Here is a 25,596-nt window from a genome sequence, read left to right on the forward strand (position 1 = left end):
AACTTAATGAAATGTTTTAACTATTGTTTATTTCTCAGTTTCTCATCGTTTAAAACCGATTTCTACCAGGTTGTCTCAAAATTGATACTTTTAATAGTTTCCTTACATCTTTTAGTATCTGATTCAATCAGCACGATACTTGATAGAACACCTTTTGAAACCTGCTTAATTTAAAGGAAGAACGTCTGATCTATTTCGATCCGGAGATAAATTTGACCCCGGTTTACGCAGCCAAGTGCTGAAAGTCTCTTTAATAAAGACAAATCAATCAATCAACCCCGGTTTACGGTACTTGACTTGGCTAGGAAATTATATCAAGTCATCGGTTTTCTAATGAATGACTGTATGCTTTCACTAGAATTTCATTCAAAGGCTTTCCTTTTCCTCATCTTGATCCTTGGACTATTGTGCAATGGCCCTTCTGTAAGCATGTCATAAATGATATTTTCATATCAAGTAAACACTTCTGCGTTCCGATAATACTACATATGGATTTTGAAACAAAAGCCGTAGCACCACATGGCTTTTCGAAACAGACAATCACGAAGTAATTCAGTTCTGATTGAAAAGTTCACCGCATGTTGGTCACAGGATTTACGAAGAAGTTCTCAAAACAACCAAGAAGCTGAAAGTTATTTTACCCCCTACTTCCTTCTACCACAGATCCGGTAAAGAATGCAATCTGTCCAAAATCACACCATCATGGCACCATATAAAGACTACGTTTCGAGAGAACAGGCCAACAAACTGCATTTGCAGCTGCCCAGATTGCAGTCCAAGTCAGCAGTAACAATATGTACAAAAAGTAACACAACTGTTTGGTATTCCCTTCGTTCTTCCAGCCCGGCAACGCGGAAGTTTCCGCAACTCCGTCAGTTGTTTGACCAACCAGTGCCGCTCTGCAAGCAACAAGATGAATTCAACCGCACGAGAGCGGGACAGGTCACACACGACAACGACGACGGTGACGACGGACGGACGATCGGCATGTAGTACCATGAATCTGCTGCACGCCTTATCGGACGACAGCGAGATAGACTGCCTTGAGGAAAACATCGTTGTAAGTATGTAACCCCGGCGTATTTCATTAGTTGAACCGTCTATTTGTGTTGCGGGTGGATGTAATTGAGTCGTTTTTGGCCCTTTGTAGCCCTCTGGGCAATACATAGCGCTGCAGCGTAGATTGAAAATGAGTTTTCGGTTGAAGTATACGCAGGCAAATATTGACTAGGAAAACTTGAGGCTCTAAAATGCGTCCTATTTCGGGTAAATGCTACATGTTTGATATGCTAGTAGTCATATGTATACGAGATGAATTTGGGAAATTTAATATATCTTACACGAGGTCTGGAAGATATTGAGGTTAAAAAAGCCATCATTCATCTCTCAGCTATCATCAGATTGTGAAGAACGATGATGTTTTCACAACGAATATTATTACTTTTCAACCTATTCTGAAAATTAAGGATTTCGCTTCTAGATAGGGAAAGATTCTTATATTACGTCCATCGTTTTTCGGGGTTTCTAGACCCCCTCCCCCTCTGTCACACAATTTTCCTATACCCAATACCCTTAATGTCACACTTTTCTAGAACCACCTGATTTGCACGGCAAACAAGGGCCACACGGCGGGCGGGCCTAAATGTCCAGACACACGAGGAGGTCGAAATTCCAAACGATAATGCAGGTTACACAACTAAACCTGAACCACTGTGAAGCCGCACAACAGTTGCTGTGACAGTCAGTCTCGGAGTCAAGCACATCGCCCTACTATCGGACCCGTACCGCATCCCTCCCGATAACGGAAACTGGGTAGCGGATAAGGCCAAGCTGGCGGCGATCTGAACAACCGCTCGTTTTCCGCTCCAGGAAATAATTTCCACGTCGCACGAGGGCTTCGCAATAGCTAATATCAACGGGCTGTAATGTTATGCTCCTCCCAAGTGGACGATAGACCAGTTCTCGTCTATGGTGGATTCTTTAACAAGTGGGATTGCGTCCCGTGGTCATCAGTGGAGACTTCAACGCCTGGGCGATTGAGTGTGGTAGCCGCTTGACTAACGCGAGAGACTGGGCATTACTCGCTTGGCTAGACTAAACGTGGATCTCGTGAACGTAGGTGACAATAAAACCTACAATAGGAATGGTGCAGAGTTCATCATTGATATGACCTTCTGGAGCCCGGGTCTAAACAAACCCTAGCTTGAACTGGAGGGTCGACGATGGATACACGCATAGTGACCATCTGGCGATATAGAGTGGAAACGGAGGAAGACGGCCACAGCCGAAGGTCATCGACCGTCATCGGGGATGGCTAACCTCGCGATTCGATAAGCCGGCATTTGTGGAGCGATTGCTTATGGAGGGTAACACCGACGATCTATCCAGCGATGATCTAGTCGGAACCCTAAGCCGTGCATGTGATGCCGCAATGCCAAGGCGATCCTTACCCAAAAATGAACACAAACCGGTGTACTGGTGGTGTCCAGAAATCGCAGAACTCCGCGCATCCTGCTTAAGAGCTAGAAGGAAGACGCAAAGGGCTCGTACCGATGAGAATAGAATTGAACGAAGTGTTTCTTACAGGGCGGCTGAACTGGCACTGAACAAAGAGATTAAGGCAGCCAATACGACCCCTTGGGGTTATGTCTACAGATTAGCAAAACCAAAACGAAAGGCGCGTCAGCACCCCCAGAAGGCTCCCCCGAGATGCTGCAGAAGATTGTGGAAACGTTGTTCCCGCGCCACGATACAAGACCATGGGCCCCTATGGCCAAACCTGCCATAACGAGGTCGCCCCGGTGACGAACGACGAACTCATTGCAATAGCAAAGTCGTTTAAGTTGAACTAGGCTCCGGGTCTGGACGGTATCCCGACATTAGCCATCAAGACGGCCATTGAGGCTAGCCCTGACATGTTCAGAATGACTATGCAGATGTGCCTAGACAGAGGCGAATTTCCGGAGAGCTGGAAAAGGCAAAGATTGGTTCTACTGCCCAAACCCGGGAAGCCACCTGGCGACCCGTCTTCCTACAGATCTATCTGCCTGCTGGACATCGCCGGAAAACTGTTGGAACGGATCTTTCTGTCGAGGCTGATGGTCTATACCGAGAAACCCGATGACTCCGGTCTCTCGGATAACCAGTTTGGCTTCCGGAAGGGTCGATCGACGGTGGACGCTATTAGGGCTGTAACCAAATGGCCGAGATAGCGCTCCAAAAGAAGCGAACAATAATCCGCTATTGCGCGGCCGTCACGCTGGACGTTAGGAATGCGTTCAACAGCGTCAACTGGGCCGCCATAGAGTGCGCAATACACCACCAGTCCCGGTTAGTCTATGCCGGATACTGGAGCGCTACTTCCAGAATAGGCTGTTAATCTATGACACCGAGGAAGGCGAGAGGAGCTACAACATCACCGCGGGAGTACCTCAGGAGTCCATCCTGGACACGGTACTATGGAACGCGGCGTGTGATGGCCTATTGAGGCTCAAACTTCCATCGGGCGTAAAGCTGGTCGGCTTCGCCGATGATATTACATATTACCCTCGTGGTATGCGGCGAGTCGATAGAGGAAGTGGAACTGACAGCAACTCACGCAATTGGCATAGTGGAGGACTGGATGAGGTCGAGACATTTGGCACTCGCGCACCACAAAACAGAGGTGGTGGTGGTAAACAACCGCAAGTCTGAGAAAACAGGCAGTGGTCACCACAGGCGGATGCACGATCAACTCTAAGCGCTCGCTAAAGTAATTGGGGGTCATGATCGACGATAAGCTGAAATTCGGAAGCCACGTAGAATATGCCTGCGATAATGGCATTGTCAAATATAATGTCAAATAGCTCGGCAATAGTCTCGAGTAAGCGTAAGCTGTACGCGGCATTAGCGGTCTCCATACTACGGTATGGCGCCGCAGCATGGTCAAAGGCGCAAGTGGTTAATCGAAACGTGAAGCGACTTGAGAGTACCCACAAATTGGTGTGCCTTGGGGTGGTGAACGCATACCGCACGGTCTCAAAGGACGCGGTATGTGTGCTAGCGAACATGATGCCCATAGTTTTAGTGGTGGCAGAGGATGAAGAGTGCTTCGAGCGATACGGCATAAGAGGCGCGAGGCGAATCGCTGAAGTGGCAGAGGGAATGGGATTCCTCCAGCAGGGTAGATGAACACACAGACTCATACACACTTAGAAATTCTGAAATTTGCACGAAACGGAATCACCAAAGAACGTAAACGTTTTCAAGACTGAATCACAAATTGAACTCAATTTTACGCGCATCATGTAAGTGCTGGGTGATTGCGTTAGATGTCGTCAAATTCGTTTCACCAGAAACGTAGAATCAGTATCACGTTCATCAGCCACCTTCTAACTCGGAGAAATAGCCGAGAGGTAAGAAATGTGGCTGACAATCAGCAGATCCGGAGTTCGAATCTATGCATGGCATTATTTTACTTCTCTATGTTTTATCTGTCAAATCGATTTTAGCGATTGCTAGACGCTAAGAAAAAATAAGTTTTATTTTGGGGTGTCTTGAGAGACGTAAATTTACATGTTTCAACCTCTACATTTGTGTTTTTGAAGATGCTCGTATATGTCAGGTTCAGGACACGTAAAATTACATGATATTTTCTAGGTGTGTACCGAGCGGTCGAGCAGGCCCCATGACGAGGTGAATTTTCACTTGATTCAATTTCTGTGGCCATGGGTGGCTTTAGGTGGTATCTGCACAGATTTGCACACGCAGGCTCCCCCGCATGTCCGGAGTGTGCAGACTGCGACGAGACCGCGGAGCATGTGCTCTTTGAATGTCCACATTTCGTGGAGCAAAGCTCGAGTACGCAGGAGGTATGCGGTAGACATATCATTTTTTTTTTTTTCCTTGTTGGGGACATAATGCCACTGCGACCATTGATCTGATCTATTGTGGCGTCATCCTCTTCATTTTTTTTTATTGCCGTACTGAAAAGAACCGACACTATCAGGAGTGACTATCCTCACAGCAAATGGCGTTTGTCCCAATCAGGTACCGCGTTTCGTATGAAACTTAGAACATGTTTGGGATGAGAAGCCCAAATTTCCTGAGGCCCCATTAGGCCCCTTTCCAGAAATCTACAGCGCTTGTGATAAAGTGCAACACACTCGCACAATAAATGCTCAGACGTTTCAGTCTCTAATTTACAAAATCGACATTTATCTTCTTGCAATTTACCAATCAATTTTAGATAGTATTTGCAAGGGCAGTGGCCAGTTATTAGTCCAGTGTAAGTACTTAGGTCATTTTTGTTCAGGTCTATTAGCCTTAGTGTGTTAATGGCGTCTGGTGTGATGAATCGCTTAGATTGACGAGAATCAGTTATGTTCATCCAGTTACGCTTAATTTTAAATTCTTCTAAAATCTTGAATTTCATTTTTAAGGCACTTGGAGCCAATCCAAAAAATGGCTCCGGTCCTATGAATTGAGTGGATGACCCTTGTTTTGCCAACTGATCAGCTTTTTCATTTCCTTCTATTCCGCGATGCCCAGGAACCCAATACAGATTAACCTTATTGCGACAGGACAATTGCTGCAGTAGCTTCGAGCATTCCAAGACTAGTTTCGAGGTATACACTTTGGACTTCAAAGCATTCAATGCTGCTTTGCTATCCGAACATATACAAATATTAGCATTTCTATAGCGCCTTTTGAGACATATGTCGGCACATTCCAAAATAGCATAGACTTCAGCCTGGAAGACAGTAGGCCACCTTCCCAGTGGCAATGAAACGTTGACACCAGGGCCAAAAATACCAGCCCCAACCAAATTGTCTTGTTTTGAGCCGTCAGTGTAAAAAACAGTTGAACCAGATCGAAAATCTGGCTCCCCTGTTTCCCAATCCTGACGAGTCACATCAGCAACACAAAATAGATGACCAAAAAAGTTACGCTTTATCATGTAATCTTCATTGACCAAATATACTGGGTCGATTTCGTAAGTCTTTAGTATGCTCATATGCCCTCTAAGATTATAATCATTGAGATTTAAGGACCTTCTCATACTTAGACCACTTTTAGCAGCTGTTATTTGAATACAATCATGCAATGGCAGAAGATTTAGCATTGCATCCAAAGCTTTTGATGGGGTGCTATGCATTGCCCCAGTTAGTGAAGCTGTTGCAAGCCTTTGTAGCTTGTTTAATTTTGTTTGAGTTGTAACTTGTTTGGTCTTTTCCCACCAAATAATAGAAGCATAAGTAATAATGGGTTTCACAATGGCCATATAAATCCAAAGTATCATCTTCGGCTTCAAGCCCCATTTCCTCCCAAAAGTTCTTTTACAGCCCCAGAAAGCATTTCTAGCTTTTTCTAACTGTTTTTCCACATGTTTATGCCAGCAGAGACATATCATACCTGACAACATTGTTGAAAGGATGTGTACGGGGGCGGACAAGTGGGACTCCGTTACTTCCGCGGTTTCTCCAATCGTACTTGAACTACAGAGAAAATGGCGAGTCGAACAACAGCTAGTTGAACTGCCCCCCCCCCCCCCCCTTCCCCATCCAAAAGCTTTAGTTCAACGAGTAATCTAAGTACTAGCCACGACCCGGGCCTTCAGGGGAGACTGAACAACTTAAGGCGGTAGCTGGTGGATCGCTTACTATTAGAGTGTACTCATGTACGGTCCCCCCCTTCTCGAAGTCATCGCACAGCAAAATCTAGCCAAAGAAAATCAATCAGTAATAATGCATTCTAATTTTTGTCAAAATCAGTCTTCTTTTTTAATAAAAGATTACTTTCTTGACATTTTTTGAAGGTTATTCTATATCTTTCAATTGGTATGAGTTTTGAGGTGTATACCTAAGATACGATTGTTTTTTTTAGAAAAATGTGGTACAATTTTCACATAGTTTTCGGTATTCAAACTCAAGGATTTTCCTCCAGGACCCAAAAACCAATCTAAATCAATACACAATATCTAAGATTTTTTAATAAGGGGTGTCAACTATTTTCCCGATATTCCTCGTATTTAAAAGGATTATTTGTTGTTCATGTAATTTTGAAAGCTTGGATTTTCAACCCTCAATTTCACATTGTTGACCAAACTATGTATTTCTTGCCAAACTTCGATTATTTCTTGGTCTTAAATTAGTCAGCAACCTTTTCACGTTATAATGATGTATAGAACCGAGAACATGAAAGCTAATTAAAATTTGCTAGGACGTTCGTTTTATCGTACATTAATAAATTTTTAGTACGTTTGTGCAAAAACTTTTCGAGGTCTTCTTATTCCTAAATATGACCCAAAATAAACATTTTTCGATTACTTACTCAATAAGCTTTCAATTGCTTCAAAGGTTGCCACGATTCGATGAAAATTGTAAAATTTCTATCCAAAATACGGTGGCTAGATTTTGGCGTGCGCATACCTTATTTGGCACAACTGGTAGTGCATCGGAACCAGTTCCAGATGTCCCGCCAGAAGTGGGAAAAATGATTAAGTTATCTAAGCCCATGCATGCGACACATCAAATCACGACTTTTTCGGTAACTACACAGAAAAAAATGTTGTGTAATATTACATCTGAACTGCTGCAACCTGATCAATACGTCGGTTACATGAATATTACACAGGACGATGTACACATAAGAACAAAAGATTTTACATCAAAACAATGTAATCGTACATAGGAATCGTGATTACATCGATTATTTAGTACATCGGAATGAATTACATCGGGCGGGTTGCATTTATTTTTTGCTGTGTAGATGAATTATTAGTAAGAAAACAGACTCAAATCGCATTGAAAACTACCGGTAGTGTTTCGGAATCAATTCCGGGTGTCCCGCTGGAAGTGGTCAAATATACTCAAGTAACAAACTTGTCACAGAAGAGTCACGTCGGCGTAGGTTTTTGTTGTGCAGAAGTCACTGTGACTTACTTCTAGCAAGTAAGTGTAGTAAGTAAGTAAGTCTGCGCAACAAAAATCTGCGCCGGCGTGACTCTTCTGTGACAAGTGTGTTACTTGGGTAAAAATGAACCAAACTCATACATGCGACACATCCAACAGAGGCTTTTTTAATAACCTGAGCAACGGTTAACAAGAAAATAGGCTGAGACCACATATGAGACTAAGGACTGTATCGGAAATTAACTATAAACGTTCACCATTGCCTAAAAAATAATCTATTCGAAATAAACATAATTTCATTTTTGGAGATACTATATAAATCTTTAAAATAAAGAATGGCAGTTCTGATTTTCAAAAAATAATCGTTTAACTTGGACTTTTATCTCAAAGATTGCACATATGTTTTTAAAATTCTGGACACCCCCTAAAAATTTCAAATAGCGAAAACTATGGATAAATATTCAATTTTTTCTCTAATTTTTGCGCAAATATATTCTTTTCCAGAATGCTCATGATAATGGACAATTATTTTTATCAAGAAAAATTTCCTCTGTGGTTTAGCGCAATTCTTAAAAATGAAAAAAAAAATGTCATTTTTCGCGGAACTCTTTTTTTATGCGACTTTAAAGAACAATTACGCAAATAAAAAATACATAAAGTTGAAAATTCGCATTTTTTCTCAATTGGGCATGTATTTAAATTTATTGAAGAGGTAGTTTTACCATAGAACGGAATTTTATAACCTCTGAAGATATTTAAAACAGAGCGTCAAAGTTCGACCAAAAAGTAGGTGTTTTTTGGGTTAGACCATTTTCTACATGACAAAGGGTTTTCTATCCAAAATAAGAATTTTAAAAGTCGGTATTGAGTGATATGTTATGTGTACATAACTGCTAGTAATAATCATCATTTTCCAAATTTTCCTCGTACAAATTTTTTTCGCTACAAATTATTGAAACGTTAAAAAGATTTTAGAAAATTGCCTTTTGTACAGATTGTTATTTTGTGTGGTGTACTCATATAACCATATTTTCAATAATACTAAACATTTTCCAAATTTGTTCAAGCTGTTCCAAACTTAACTATATTGTGAAGATTTCATAGAAGAACTGAAATAAAAATACCAACCATGCTTCGAGATAGAGCATTTTGAATGTTTATAGTTAATTTCCGATACAGTCCTTACCGGAAAGGTAGCAGAACCAGCAACTGATGCTTCGCCGGAATTACAAAAGTGTGCAAAAATAATGCAAGCGATAAATATGTGTAAAGGAACAAAAACTTGATAAAACTAAAGCCACATACAGACATATCACTCCACTCACTACCTTTTCTTTTTGTTTCAACGGTTGATTTGAATATTCATTAGTTCGAAAATTGGACGCCCACGGCGCTCACATCGTTTTTGCTTCTGTTTGACGTTCACTCATTACCGCCATCTAGCCAGCGGTTTGCGAAACGCAGCCTGTTTAGCATTGGGCGATTATGTTTCGTGACGCTGAATATAATCGCAATTTGTTCCAAGTGATATGTCTGTGCTGAAGCGATCTCATCATTTCACACCAAGGGTCGTCCATAAAAGTAGTATTTTTTGACGATTTTTGACATCCCCCTCCCTCCTCATAGCCCCTTTTCCCATATCTATTACCTCAAATATCTTTTATTTTTACTGTGATGATTTCATAAAATTTCGTAGAATAACAAAGCAATAATAATTTGAGGTCTTAGAGCATGACGAAAAAGGCACTATCACCACTAGGTGGATTAATTCGGGGTTTAGTTTTTCTTTAGCAAAAGTGAAGTAATAATGAAATGTTTTTTTAATTTTTAACTAGTGATTCAAGTGAAAGGTTCTAGGGTAAGTGTACCAGTTATGACCATAGTGGTTCCCTATTTGGCCATAGTAGAATTTTAGAAACTTTTAAAGCTTTCACATATGTATGATGAAAGTCTAAGTAGCAAGATTTTAAATGTATCTTGTCAATAAAACTCTTGAAATGATGTAAAATGCAGCTCGACGAACTGAGCAAATGTCTGTGTGTGTGTTTTTCTTTTTTTTTTTTTTACTTTTAGTAAAGCCTTTATGCCTTCCCGACACGCGTTCGATAAGCATGACCAGTGCTACCGATTTCGTCCATCGCGTGCCAGTTCATGAGGGACTCAGAACAGAGAAGAGAACTCTGAACCCTACGCCTCTAACCTCCACTACAGTGCCTGCTTCCCCCGGATTCCACTAGAAGCGACTACTTCGGGGGGGCTGTGCTCATGCACTTCACTTGTTATCAGGCATAGCTAGTCACGCTAGATCGCTGACTTTATCTCCGACATAACTGCTGCGCTCTCATGAGCTTTATCTTAATCACGTAGCTTTAACTGCTGCGCTCTCGTGAGCTTTGACATACTGCTGCTGCTCTCCAAGTTGACCAGTGGAATGCCGAGGTCAGTTCGGCAATGCCAGTTGGAGGGTGGCTATTCTACTTCGGGTGGCTTTCTCGCTGCGTTCGTTGACCTTTTCCTGGGCGAACCGGTTGAGTGCCGAGGTCGGTCCGGCGATTCCGGTTGGAGGGTGGCTTCCGGTTCGCTGGCGCCCCGACGACTCGAACCCGGTTGATTCGACGTAGTTTCTTGCGACTCAGCGTAGTCCCCGGCGGTGGAGCTAGCTTACTCCGACGGAGAGTTCTCCGGCGGTAGAATATCTCCCGAAACCGTTGTTCGCGTTGCGTATTCCTTCGATGTTGATTGGCAGGGTGTCGAAGTCGGTCCGGCGATTCCGGTTGGAGGATGGCTTCCGGTACGCTGGCGCTCCGTCGACCCGAACCAGTGGTTTTCCACGGGCGCTGATTACTCAGATAGTCCGCGGCGGTGAATCTATCCTACTCCGACGAAGAGTTCCCCGGCGATGGAAGATCTTCCGAACCGATACTTCCCAGATCGGTGCCGAGGTCGGTCCTGCGATTCCGGTTGGAGGGTGACTTCCGGTTCACAGGCGCCCCGACGACCATTCACTGGTGCTTCTCGCGACATACTCGTCCTAGTCCCCGGCGGTGGAGCTAGCCTACTCCGACGGAGAGTTCCCCGGCGATGGAAGTTCTCCCGAACACGGTGGTTTGATCCCGACCAGTCAGGTGCCGAGGTCGGTTCGATGATTCCGGTTGGAGGGTGGCTTCCGGTTCACCGGCGCCCCGACGACTCAAGACCAGAGCGTTACGACTACTCGGACTAGTCCCCGACGGTGGATCTAGCCTACTCCGATCGCGATCCGATGCCCTTTGGTCTTCACGCCATTTCCGCTGCAGTGACGACAGGATCTGTCCCACAGCCCTGTTCACCGCATTCCAGGTGCTTTCTTCCCGACACATTCGTTCTACAATGTTGTCGGGGCTAAGGCTTGTGATACTCTCCGCTAACATCCCGTCTCGTGCTGCCCTGAATCTGGGACAGTGGAAAAGCACGTGCTCTGGTGTCTCCTCATTACTCGGGCATGCTGGGCAAAGTGGGGACTCTGCGTGCCCGAATCGATGCAGGTACTTCCGGAAACATCCGTGGCCTGACAAGAACTGTGTCAGGTGAAAGTTGACCTCCCCGTATTTCCTATCCAACCAGGTTGAAACGTTCGGAATGAGCCGATGGGTCCATCTACCGTTTTCAGCGTTATCCCACTGCTGTTGCCACTTTCTTACGGTGTCAGCTCGGGCTCTTCTTCGGACTCCTGATATGCCTCTATCTCTATAGCACTCGTTTTCTTCCTCGAGTAGAAGATCTATGGGAATAGTTCCGGCTATCACGTAGACTGCTTCTGACGAAATTGTACGGTACGCACTGCATACTCGCATGTTCAGCCGAGATCTGTTCCTCCTTGTCTGTAGTGCCGTCACCCACACAGGCGCTGCGTATCGGAGCACCGATGTGGACACACTTGCCAGTAGTCGCTTCTTGCTACTGCTGATCGCTGAGTTGTTGGGCATGATCCGAGATAGTGCCGAAATCAACTTTGCAGCCCTTTCACACGCGTAGTCGACGTGACTATTAAAGTTTAGCCTATCGTCTAACATAACTCCCAGGTGTCTCACATTCCGCTTCGATTCGATGATGCACTCTCCGACCGAAATTCTCGCCTGTTGTACCGCCTTTCGGTTGCTTATCAAAACCATCTCGGTCTTGTGATGAGCTAGGGCCAGCTTTTTCCCCCGCATCCAGCTTTCGACAACATCTATCGCCTCCGTGGCGAGCACTTCTACTTCCTCCAATGATTCACCGATCACTAGGAGCGCCACGTCGTCCGCGAAACCGATAATCTTCACGCCCCTGGGGAGGCGCAGCTTCAGTACTTCGTCATACATAGCATTCCAGAGGGTCGGACCGAGAATGGATCCCTGGGGAACTCCCGCTGTTATGGTTTTACTTCTTCTCCCGTTGTCAGTATCGTAGATCAATGTCCGATTCTGAAAATAGCTGCTCATAATGCTACAGAGGTACTCGGGAACTCTCAGTTTGTGCAGCGCATCGGCGATTGCAACCCAACTAGCACTGTTGAACGCATTTTTCACGTCCAGCGTGATCACTCCGCAGTAGCGGTTACCTCTTCTCTTTTGATTTTGCGCCGTCTGCATTGCTTCCACGACCGTTCGGATGACATCGACAGTGGATCTACCCCTCCGGAAGCCAAACTGCATATCGGACAGGCCGTGCTCTCCTTCCGTGTATTTTGTGAGCCTATTGAGGATCACTCTTTCCAGCACTTTGCCGACAGTATCCAGCAGGCAGATTGGCCTGTATGCTGAAGGATCTCCAGGAGGCTTCCCTGGTTTCGGCAGTAACACAAGATTTTGGTGTGTGTGTGTGTGTTTGTGTGTGTGTGTGTGTGTGTTTGTGTGTGTGTGTGTGTATGTGTGTGTGTGTGTGTGTGTGTGTGTGTGTGTGTGTGTGTGTGTGTGTGTGTGTGTGTGTGTGTGTGTGTGTGTGTGTGTGTGTGTGTGTGTGTGTTTGTGTGTGTGGGTGTGTGTGTGTGTGCGTGTGTGTGTGTGTGTGTGTGTGTGTGTGTGTGTGTGTGTGTGTGTGTGTGTGTGTGTGTGTGTGTGTGTGTGTTTGTGTGTGTGTGTGTGTGTGTGTGTGTATGTGTGTGTGTGTATGTGTGTGTGTGTGTGTGTGTGTGTGTGTGTGTGTGTGTGTGTGTGTGTGTGTATGTGTGTGTGCGTATGTTACAAAAGAAATCACGCACGTTTCTCAGCCGTCTGATATCCGATTTGGATTCTCTTAGTTGCAAATGAAAGCTACAACACCCTAGTAGAACCCTATTGAATTTTATTACAATCGGACATTTGGTTACCGAGATATCTTTTGAAGAGTACTTTGAAGTAATATAGGTTAGCTTTTTGAAAGATTTTTGACATTTAGCATATGAATATCTCAGCCGTCTGTCAACCAATTTGAATTCTCTTGGCAGCAAATGAAAGCTACAACATTCTAGTAGAACGCTCTGAAATTTTATTTCGATTGAATATTTGGTTACTGAGATATCTTTCGAAGAGTACTTAGGAGTTATACAACTAAACTTTTTGAGATTTTTAACAAATTGTATCATACTAAATATTTCAGCCGTGTGTCAATCGATTTTGGTTCTCTTGGCACCAAATGAAAGCTACAACATCCTAGTAGATTGTTCAGAAATTTTATTAGGATCGGACATTTGGTTACAGAGATATCTTTCGAAGTGTACTTAGGATTTATTCAACTAAACTTTTTGAGATTTTTGACCAAGTGTATCATAATAAATATCTCAACCGTCTGTCAACCGATTTCGGTTCTCCTGGCACCAAATGAAAGCTATAACATCCTAGTAGAACCCTATACAATTTTATTAGGATTGGACATTTGGTTATCGAGATATCTTTCATCAAAGAGTACTTGGGAGTAATACAGGTTAACCTTTTGAGAGATTTTTGACCAAGTGTATTATAATAAATATCTCAGCCGTTTGTCAACCGATATGTGTTCTCTTACCACTAAATGGAAGCTACAGTATCCTTGTAAAAGGCCCTGAAATTTTATTTTAATTGGACATTTGGTTACTGAGATATCTTTCGAAGAGTATTTCAATAAATTACTTTTATATTATTATATTCGTTTGTTATCTTGCATGAGCTTTTGACCAGTCTATGGGAAATTATTGTTCAATCAATAATGCTGACCTCATATAAAGTGTATACTAGAAGGTTATCGTTTTCAATAAAATTATAAATAACAAATTACAAATAAACAGGAATTCTATGAAAACTAACAATATGTTAAATGAAAGCTTTGAATTTATGTATTGTGGGAAAAATGCAAGAACTGGACAGCCAAAATAACTAGCTAATTCCAAAACTGATTAGCATAGTAGATATATCATTTTTGCACCATAACCATGAATACCAAGTACTTCGGAGCTAATTTATTCGACTGATTAAGAGATATTAGACAAAGTGTATCTCGCTGATTTTCTTATCCATTTGTTAATCGATTCAAGATTTTTTTGGCAGTTAACAAAAGATACAATATTCCAGAATATGTAAGCTATTTTTTAAAAATTTCACACAAGATTCTAGAAGGTGTCTGGCATTTCTGGTAGTTTAGTCCATGGTCCATGATGCTATTTTGGAAACCAATCCACTAGATGCCAAATCCACAATATTTTCTAAAACTTTTGGTTTATTACACAAAATAAATATGTTAAATACAAATAATACAACAATAGTTTTAATAAGTGTAAGAAGGGTTCTGTTCACCATAGGTGGATTAAATCAGGTTTTTATCAAATTCATGCATTGTTTTCCAAGAATATCAATGTGTATTTCACTCCCTGTTTCACGCTGCACCAATATTGACTTTTCCTACTCGTCAAGGCCAAGTGGTGACATAGAAATACTGATGAATGTATGCTCAAGCACTCCGGCAAATTATTTACATACAAAACATTGGCCAAACACACCATAACGTATTTAGTTCATTATACCGCGATCATAAAAAAAACTCCCACATCTACGCTGAAAAAGTTTTTCCCAGTCGTCTATTCCAGGCAACCCCAACAACCAGCGAGAATATTTGCGGTTTGGATGTTGCGAGCAGCAAGTTATAATAGCAGAAGAACACTACTGCGACACACTTTTCACAGCGATGTGTCATACAAGAGCACCAGAAGTTGGGAAAGTATGCTTTCGTCTCTCATCAGCAGTGCAAATTCCTACAGGGCAAGAACGCTTGCTGCTCGCCGTCCGCCGCTCGCGCGCTTCATAATAATTGAGTCCAGAATGGTGCCAGGGCAGAGGTTTTCCATCGTCGTCGTTTCGCTCTCTCTTGGCGACTATTCCATATAGGAGCGTGTCTGTTCTCGAAGGCGTTGCATTGTTAGACATTCACCGAAAGTGATTGGGTAGAAATTCTACATTATTTGATGTGTTTATGCTTGTATTCATCTACAATTTTATATGATATGCCTTGTTTTTTTTCTATACTTCTGTACTTTTTTCAATCTTTTTTTCGTTCCTCTTTCACTTTTTTAGGCTTTACATATTCCCATTTTTTTTTTCATAATTCTACATAATTTTTAATACCTGTTTATCTTGTTTATCTTTCTTTCTTCCAATATGTATATTACAATGTCCTTATCTATCCTACTACATCCATCTTCCTATCATCATATTTTCCTGTCATCTTATCGTCCTGTCATCATATTTTCAAATCTTCCTTGAATTATATCTTGCAATCTCCTAATATTCCTATCTCTTTAATAATCTTCCTATCTTCCAATCTTCATATCTTCATATATTTTTATCTATGTTCAACACATTATAACTCACGATTGAACGGAGTGATTATCTGTAAGATTTTGTAAACTATGTTGTACTAAATTGTCCATTTGTAGATCCTTCGAAAAAGGCTCAATACATGTAGCTGAAACGTCAGGTGTAGAGCATAAATCCGTTTATGATTACGCGAAGACTGAAAGCCGAAAATACCCGTAACATTTATCTTTTTATTTTGCTTAATTTCTGTGTTCCTACACTTATTTTCGAATTTCCCTATTTTGAAACCTTCCTATCTTCACCTAGTTTTATTTTCCTATCTTGCTGTCTTCCAATCTCCATGTCTTAGTATTTTCATCTTCCATTTTTATTTTCTTTTCTTTCCTCTTTTGTCTATTTTCTGCAACTTTTTATTAATAAGTAAATTTTGGTCAACGAAATACAGCAGTTTTCCTCTTGTGCGTCGTTGCTAAGCGGCAAATATTAAGTGAGACGCTGTACCCTCGCCATTGTGCCCTGTAGGAAGCTGATACTATTTACTATTTCATAATGTAGCAGAAGCCCAGCGTTGTGAAAGGGAAGAACTTTTCCCTTTCGCAAGCCATGAAAAAGCCAGACTTTGACTTGCGGTAGGTTACGAGTTTTTGGAGTGGAAACCTTGCTCCGTCGGCGTCGTCGCCATCATCATCGCCCTATCGTATTCCTTCGCACTCCCGAACACTTTTCCCATCATCATCCTGTGCATGAAGCTGCCGCCCCGGCTAGTGCTGATATAGATGAGGTCGCCTTGTGGGGCATCAAAAAAAGTTCAAATTCAATTAAGATTCTTCTGATGGCATGTGAAAATATCTTGATGGTCGGAGTTAGAGTAACATGCAAAATAGTTGTTACTGATGCGGGTTTGTGATTTTTGTGCTCTAACGGTGCGGGGAACAGAGAAACTCAATTCGAAACAGTTTTTCCTCATTACCATTTTGCACGCGGCCTTGCACGGGTGAAGTTAGAGTGCATTATGAGGCTTTGATCGCGGAGGAGTTTTCTTTTCATATTATGGGGACGCAGCTACACAGATAGCTGAAAGGGAATCCAACTGAGATGCAGCTTCTAGAAAAAGAAACATTGCAGTTAAAAGTGTAGGAAAACTTGTTGAACGCTTGGTTGTGAAGCAGATACAGTCCTAGTTGGATAGTTACTTCAATGAAAAAGAGAATCATATATAGTACACACACTTGAATCTTAGCTAGACGATAACAGATTGAGTTGTATCAAAGTATGTTTATGTTGCAGGAAAAAATAAGGCTTTCTGTTAATTAAAAAATGCTAACTTGAACCTCATCCTAAATAGAGATTCAAACACTTAACTGAACTTGCACAGACGCAATGAACTCCACGGTCTGCCGTGGGCGAGTGATTGCATCATCAATTCCTTTCCCCTTCCCCACATTATATGTAATGCAATCTAGGTATCAGGTATCAGGTATCAGTAGGTCGACTCCAGAGGCACGTTCTCCTCCATTTGAGAAATTTGTGCCATCACCATGAATACGAGCCTATTCATCATTTACCTGAGGGAGAGGGAAGGGAGGAATAAGGGATGGGATAGGGAAAGGGAAGGTAAGGAAATAGGGTCGACATAATCGCATAAGCGTACAACAACGGGTTCAAACAGCGCCCTGAAAAGGGCACTATAAAAAACGCGTGAAGCGTGAAGTAAGCCTATAGCTGCTTGCCACAACGGGTTCAGAACAACAGAAAATCCTGAAGATTCAGGCTTCTTAGGTCAGTTTCACTTAATCAAGTGTTTATCGAGTACTCGGAAACGCAGTTGAGCATGAGCATAGCATGAGCATAGATGACCGTACTATTCGTAGTTGCTACTCCGTGATTGACCAGAACAATCGAAGTTGCACAAGGAACCAACAGACGGAGCTTGGGAGTAGCTTACCGTCCTCAATGTGCATCTTCGAGAATTCCAAACTTTATTAGGTCAATAACGGCGCCGGCCACGTCCTTACGGTCATCGAGGAAGGAAAGGAATGTTATTATGACGTGCGTTGCTTACTAAAGACCGAGATCACCTCTGCGTCTCCACGTCTGTCATGGGAAGGACTTTTTGTTAATGGGGAGGGGAAAGGGCGCATGATATGAGTTCACTTTGGTAAGTGGAGTGATTCATGCAACCCTATTAATATCAAACCACTTATTTTCATTTGGACTAAAACAAAACACATGCCGACATCGAAGATGACGAACCATTCAGATAGTTTTCGAAGTGCGAAAATTAACGAAAGAGAAAATAAAGTGATTTGAACCAACGTGGCTTTGGAACTTGGGCCGACACTTGACGTGACGAACATTTCAATGTCTGTTGACTAAAATCGCAAAAAATGTTGTTTGTTGCATTTATCGTATCATAAATCGCCCCGTACGAAGATGAGCAGTCAAATAGACGACGACGACGACCGAATGAAAACGCGGCCTGTAAACCTTGCCTTAAAAAACTCACTAAATCACCCCGTACGAAGATGAGCAGTCAAATAGACGACGACGACGACCGAATGAAAACGCGGCCTGTAAACTTTTCCTCCAAAAATTCACTAAATCACCCCGTACGAAGATGAGCAGTCAAATAGACGACGACGACCGAATGAAAACGCGACCTGTACACTTTGCCTCCAAAAACTCACTAAATCGCCCCGTACGAAGATGAGCAGTCAAATAGACGACGACGACGACCGAATGAAAACGCGGTCTGTAAACTTTGCCTCCAAAAACTCACTAGGGTAGCGAACCACTTGGGCAGCGGCCGGTATTTTGGGCACTCTTCGCCACAACTCAGTCAACTCCAAACCAATCGACTTGCAATTTTGTACACGGCTAGATACTATACATATCTCATCGCGTTCCAAAAATTGTGTCAATTGGTTCAGAATTGGCTGAGTTACAGCAGAAAAGTGCCCAAAATAGGACCCCTGCCGAGATGGTTCCATTTCCCTATATCACCCCGTACGAAGATGAGCAGTCAAATAGACGACGACGACAACCGAATGAAAACGCGGCCTGTACACTTTGCCTCCAAAAACTCACTCTTTATCGAGTACTCGGAAACGCAGTTGCTTAAAAACTGGGTAGTTACATGTCAAATGATTCAAAGTTCCACAGTTGGATTATCAGCAAAGATATACAAGGGAAGCAGCCTGTTGTTGAGGCTTGTAATGCACAAAATCATAAGTAGGAAAACCACATTGAGTTATGGGTAACTCTCGCTGAGACCGTCCCACTATTTACACCATGTCTTCAAAAATGTTTAAGGTGGCGATTTTCTGAAAGTCCTCTCCAAAAAAGTAAGGAAAATGCATTTGGTTAATCAAATTGGTGGACCCCCCGTTAGTTAGAGCCACAAGCATTTTGGTGAACCCCTCGATTTTGGTCAATTGTTGGCTCATTTAAACCGTTATAACTCGAAAGTTTCGCCAGAAACCACTTAAAAACTATAGGTTGCTTCAAAGAGAAAAGATAGAGGTACTCTTTGCAGTTATAAAAAGTTTGGTCGGCCATATTGATTTCGGCCGCCATCTTGAATTTATGTACCAAAACATTTTTTTCATCATGTTGGCAACCACCGATTTTCAAATTTTTGCGTCAATCGAAAGCTGGGACATTTTTACACAACATATCAAAAATTTAGAGATGTATCTTTTTCCTATCAAAAGTTATCTGCACTTTTGTAAATCATGACACGTTTTCTCCATACATTTCCATGCGCACCGGCAATGACACGCAACAGCATCAAAGTTGGCGCCTGCTTGTATACACAAACGCACCTGCAGCAAAATTAGGGCAAATCGGAGGATCGTTCTCATTTTTTACTGTTTCTCAACGATGCGGGCATTTCTTTTTTAACTTTTTTGGAGTTTTAAAAAGCTGAAACTTTCAACTTTTCATTAGTGGATTCAGATTTAGAATAAATGTTCGTAAACACTGTGAAATAACGCTGCATTTATGTAAACAATCGACACCTGTCCCAGTGCGCAAAAGTGGCATGATTCGTAAAAGTGCAGATTACTTTTGATAGGAAAAAGATACATCTCTAAATTTTTGATATGTTGTGTAAAAATGTCCCCGCTTTCGATTGACGCAAAAATTTTGAAAATCGGTGGTTGCCAACATGGTGAAAAAACAGTTTTGGTATAAAAATCCAAGATGGCGGCCAAAATCAATATGGCCGACCCAACTTTTTATAACTGTAAATAGTAGCCCTATCTTCTCTCTTTTCAACAACCTATAGTTTTCAGGTGGTTTCTGGCGAAACTTTCGAGTTATAACGGTTCAAACGAACCAACAATTGACAAAAATCGAGGGGTCCGCCAAAATGTTTGTGGCTCTAACTAACGGGGGGTCCACCAATTTGATTGACCAAATGCATTTTCCTTACTTTTTTGGGGAGGACCTTCAGAAAATCTCCACCTTAAACATTTTTGAAGACATGGTGTAAATAGTGGGACGGTCTCAGCGAGAGTTACCCTTATCTCAATTGCGTTTATGCTACGAGATTCCTCAAAAGTGGTGGCAGGACTCTCGCATGGGGGCATCCACAAAGACACAATTTCCTAATCGCTGCTTGACATAATGCCGAGAAGAGATGTTGGTTTTTGAGCATTTGGTAAATCCAATAGACCATTCCCGTCTGACCTTACCCCCCTTTTTTATATTTTTCTTCGAAAGACAATTGGTTTTCATGAACATTGCCATTTTCGAATTATTTTTTTATGAATTCCTGATTTTCATACAATTTTTTGAAAACTCGAAAAATCTCTCCAATTTTAAATTAAAATCACCGTGCGAAGTAGTGTGTACACCCCTTGCATGTGGAGATGTTTTTTTACTGTGGAGAATAGGATTCCAACCCTACCGTCGTTCTGACATGTTTACATTTCAAACTGTCAAACCCCCATCGCCTCACCTCCTGGCTGGCTGATTGTCCACGAAGAGAGTCTTCGTCACAAATATCGTCCCCACGGTGTGTCTGGTGGAGAACATTAATTTAAAAAAATCGGTATCGCTAAGACACCCACCAAGCGAAAGCTAAGGGTCCCCCCTTTCATTTGAGACTTAAAGGAGAAAGTTCTATCGGCGGGTCTAGAACAATTTTTTTTTTTGAAAAAATATGATATTTTTTTAATTTTTTTCGAAGAACACATTTATGACAAAACACTGTTTTTCCATTGCAAGCATGATTTTCCGACGATATATTTTTTATATTATGTTTATTATTCTTCACATAAAAGCACAATAGTCCCATGTGAATGGGAAATCCAGTAGATGACAGTTTTGTGTTTATGGACAGTGTGGTGAAAGTACTAGAACAGTGAGTATAAAATCGAGTTATATGCTGTTCCTTTGAATTCCAATCTAGATTCCAATAATGTGTTTGCATCCTATGACAGATGCGTATACGTCTTTAGGGTCTCGTATTTGACTGGCACCAGCAGGTCACCAATCGACCACCTTTACAGCATATACCGTCATTTGGTTCTTCAGATTTGTGCTCTTGAAATTTCGGGGTGTGACTTCGTCATATATTCTTCTCAAACAGCTTTTTAACTTCAATGCGCGTCTGGTACTCAAGACACATGTTTTCTGTCGTCTTCTTCTTCTTCTCCTTCTTGTTCTTCTTCTTCTTCTTCTTCTTCTTCTTCTTGGCGAAACGTCCCTACAGGGACAAAGCATGCTTCTTAGCTTGTTCTATGAGCACTGTAGGAGATGTAATAAGAATAAATGAAATTGTTTGATTTGTTTGAAATTTTCTTATTTTATCTCCTACAAGCACTTTCACAGTTTTTAACTAAAAACTTCTTTTGCCAATTACTAGTTTGCATGTGTATAGCGTGTGATTTGCACGAAAATACTGCATGCTCATTTAAGTCGAGGAAATTTCCTTCACGAAAAGGTCCTGGACTTACCGGGAATCGAACCCGTCACCCTCAGCTGTGGCTTTATGGGCACTTTTCGTTATCAAAAACAAATCATCGGTAAACAAAATCGGTTTACTGTTCTGGTCACTCGTTGACGCCGGTTTCCATCTGGATGGTAGTTCATGAATATTTAAGAGCTTCATCTGATCAGCCTGATCTCTGGGTTTTGCCCGCAAATATTCAGCAACCTCAGCAACTTTATGAGAAGTCTCAATGATGTTCAACAAGTTTCAATGTACTTCAGCTTTAGTGCAAACAAACTGCTTGCCTTTGATCATTTTCCTGTATATTCGCCACCATTGAATGAGATAAATTTAAATGAGCAAGTCCGAACTTTTTTGTGGGGTAGTACTAACTGCTATCTCTGATATCTTTCAGAAAAAAGTTTTCATAATATCAACAACCTGCAAGTAGAAACAAGAACAAGTTGAGACATTTTCAATCCGTTCTGATTAATATGTATGTGCTCAGACATATGTACTTTAATGTCAAACATGTGTATATGTCAATAAAGCTGTAGAATTGAATGAAAAGTTGCTAACTCGTCTATAATGCCATGATGCTAGCAGAAGATGTGGAGCGGACCTGGTATGATGGTTAGAACACTTGACTATCACGCCGAGGACCTGGGATCGAGTCCCACTCCCAACAAACTCGCAAAATGTGAGTTCTGCCTTCGGAAGGGAAGTGAAGCGTGGGTCCCGAGATGAGCTAGCCAAGGGCTAAAAATCTCGTTAATACAGATTTAAAAAAAATAGCAAAAGATCAAACTATTGATAACCGACAGTTTAGCACGTTGTTCTTATTACATATACCGTTAGACATGTGGCATTAATTATTCTGTTTTTGTCAGTTGAGTAAGGCTACCTGTTCACAAAGATATACTGTTACTAATATTTTTTATGTCTAATTACCCGTTATTAGACAATTTTACTAAACAAATCTAAAACAGTGAATATTAACTGCTTTTGATGTTAATTGTAGCGGAAAAACACTTCTTCAAACACAAAACGTACTCTTTGGTTTGGTTTTCTTCGTCACTTAGGGGGTTCTTGTCGTAGTTGTTTCTTTAAAAGTAAGGAGCTATACCTTACTGCAATAGTCTAAATTAACTAAAAATGTTTAAATCTTAAGTACCATAAAGGTGCACAAATTGAACAAATTTCGGCTTGTGATAATTCCATCCGAGCCACGGCATACAAGGATATAAGACAGACCATCACATTGATAAAATTGGTGTGGAGTTCTAGATCGTTTTATTCATGCTTTTGAACGATTTAAATTACATCATCAAAAAACTTTCAGTTTTCCGAAATGGATTACCTTCCAAATGTTGTGCCCCGTTATCTGAACTACTTTGATGTATGTTCTATTTTTGTAGCCATTACTCGGCCTACTTTGATCGTAAAACTGTTAAATCATAAGAAACTGTCAATAAAAAATAAGAAAATTGCAGCCGCAATAACTACTTCCACATAAAAAGCGAAGTTTATTTGTATATATGCCCAGATACTGCTGAAATTCTATTCAACTGCCTTAATTTTTTTGCACTTTATGTCTAAGCAATATTTTGTAAGGAAAATTTTTAATTTTTGATTTGACCCGTTTACTCTTTTGAAAGGACACGTTAGTAATGGGCGACCTCATACAAGCCCATTTGGCTACACTCAAGGTTGAAAAAAGAAAAAAACACAAGCCTCAAAGATAGTAATATTTGAAAAAAAAAAATTGTTCTAGACCCGCCGATAGAACTTTCTCCTTTTAGTCTCAAATGAAAGAGGGGACCTTCAGCTTTCGTTTGGTGGGTGTTTTAGCGATACCGATTTTTTTAAATTAATTTTGTTCTATCAGACACACCGTGTCCCATTTCGATATTAACGGACCGACGAAAACAGAACGACGGCAAAGCTGCCAACAAAGAAGGCAGAGACACTTCATCTGTCCAGCGGATCACCTGCTGTTTCATCCCCTACTATTGCCAGTGCCACAGCAGGAGTATTGCTTTTTGTAATCAATTCATCCGGATCCAAGTCGGAAGAGCGGAAGTCTTCCACAGTCCTCACAGGTAGTGCCGGTGATTTAAGCTGCATCTAGTCCTGCACAACCACCTCCTAATAGTTCTCCTGTTTCCAGCAAGAAGGCTTTCGAGCAAAACGAGCTCCTCGCAGTATTCTACCTCATACGTTGCCGCAGCATGCCACGACATCCATCCCATGCCGCTCGGCTCTTGGCAGTTTCGACGTATCCAGGCCCATGCCATCAACCTGGAACCGGCACACAGGTCCTTGAAAACCTCGCCCCTTTCGATGGATTTTTAGATCAATTCATCGGTGTCTTCCTCACGAGGGTCATCTACCTACCACAGGAAGCCTCAAATGACCCACAGAAATGCAACGCGTTGCGGTTATGCAACCAAAGGAAATATTTTGATATCGGAAATTCCGCAACCGCTCCAGATTCCAAACTTTCCTGAATGTCTCGTGTTTAATTTCGTGTAGGAATAATCTCCCAGAAGGTAGCCAACTGCTCCCAACTGTAAGAATAGCAGAATTCATGAATAATTTACTGTTACTTTTCCAGGATTTCAAGCATTATAGCCTGATATGGACCGGGCAATATTCTCAAGCCTTCTTGTTATATTGTCCTCAGCTTCCAACGGCATAAATATTGTGAATTCCTATGGAGGTGAAATCACTAGAAGAACTATCCAGGAACCATATTACGTTTTTGCCCATATTATCCGAGCTCACGGGAGGGGAAAACACAAAATTCCTCCTGCAGAAAGGCTTCAGCGGCCAGTTAAAAGTTTCGGGGGATTCGGATGGAAGTGGAACCACCGTGGATTTCGACGATGCTACAACGAAAACTGCTCTGCCTTTCCTGGAAGTGATACCACCACCAGCAGTGAGCAGCGTCAATCCGGAAGTGTTCGTGGATGGAGCAGCAGCTCCATGTTCCGGCAGATCACCTCCGAACGGCTACGGAAGCTGCATGAGTGCACGGAAAGGCTACCAGGTGGAAAACGTGGATGACCGGTTGAAGACGATGCCTATCGATGAGTGTAGCTGCCATCGGGTTTGAAAATGGTTCAACTGTAGTTCTCATATAGGACACAAGCCACACACCGGGCTGCGGAAGAGGAGATGCTCCAGGAAGATTTGCTGTGAAAGTAGTTTAACGATGCTGAAGAGTAAAAAAAAAACGGTGAAGAAAACCAGGGCGTGATCGAAAGATACCAGTTTTGTTTTTTAATAAACGTGTTTTATATAATCAAACAATTTGAGAGAGATTACTAAACGTAATGTGCGTCACCTAGCAGTTCAAGAGGACTTGGTGAACCTTCTCAGACATGTTCTAAACTTGAAGACTATCTCAGTCTACTTAACATAATGTGCGTCACCTAGCAGTTCAAGAGGACTTGGTGAACCTTCTCAGACATTTTCTAACCTTGCAGACTATCTCAAACATCTAAACGTAATGTGCGTCACCTAGCAGTTCAAGAGGACTTGGTGAACCTTCTCAGACATGTTCTAAACCTGAAGACTATCTCAGTCTACTTAACATAATGTGCGTCGCCTAGCAGTTCAAGAGGACTTGGTGAACCTTCTCAGACATGTTCTAAACTTAAAGTCTATCTCAAACATCTAATCGTATTGTGCGTCACCTAGCAGTTCAAGAGGACTTGGTGAACCTTCTCAAAGACACATTTTATGACGTTGAAGAATATCTCAGACAACTAAACGTAATGTGCGTCACCTAGCAGTTCAAGAGGACTTGGTGAACCTTCTCAGATATTTTTTAACCTTGAAGAATATCTCAAACTAAACGTAATTTGCGTCACCAAGCAATTAAAGGAGACTTGGTGAACTTTCCCAAAGACTTTCTGAAAATCATTGAAATCAAAAATGACTCATGTTTTGCATTACCTACCTCATAAGACATAATGAA

At 41.9% G+C, this 25,596-nt stretch overlaps 1 protein-coding gene and 1 long non-coding RNA gene across 5 annotated transcripts in view; both read left to right on the forward strand.

The window, feature by feature from the left end:
• Window positions 1–25,596, forward strand: part of LOC109414804 (uncharacterized) — a 240,542-nt gene that overhangs the window by 5,050 nt on the left and 209,896 nt on the right. For 2 of the 4 annotated variants that reach the window (XM_062842148.1, XM_062842147.1), the window contains exon 2: window positions 843–1,060. The exons of 1 other annotated variant lie outside the window; for it this stretch is intronic. In XM_062842148.1, the coding sequence (XP_062698132.1) occupies window positions 914–1,060 (147 nt within the window). In that variant the 5' untranslated portion in view covers window positions 843–913. Of the gene's footprint in view, window positions 1–842; window positions 1,065–25,596 lie in introns of those variants that run through there. One more of the 4 variants, XM_062842149.1, reaches the window with a different exon arrangement.
• On the forward strand, window positions 20,692–24,902 carry LOC109408407 (uncharacterized). The gene is made up of 3 exons (XR_009999060.1): window positions 20,692–23,713; window positions 23,767–24,163; window positions 24,229–24,902. It is a non-coding gene; the product is annotated as an uncharacterized LOC109408407 (long non-coding RNA).

This window comes from Aedes albopictus, chromosome 3, assembly GCF_035046485.1.
Source record: "Aedes albopictus strain Foshan chromosome 3, AalbF5, whole genome shotgun sequence".
In the NCBI taxonomy this organism is placed as follows: Eukaryota; Metazoa; Arthropoda; class Insecta; order Diptera; family Culicidae; genus Aedes; species Aedes albopictus.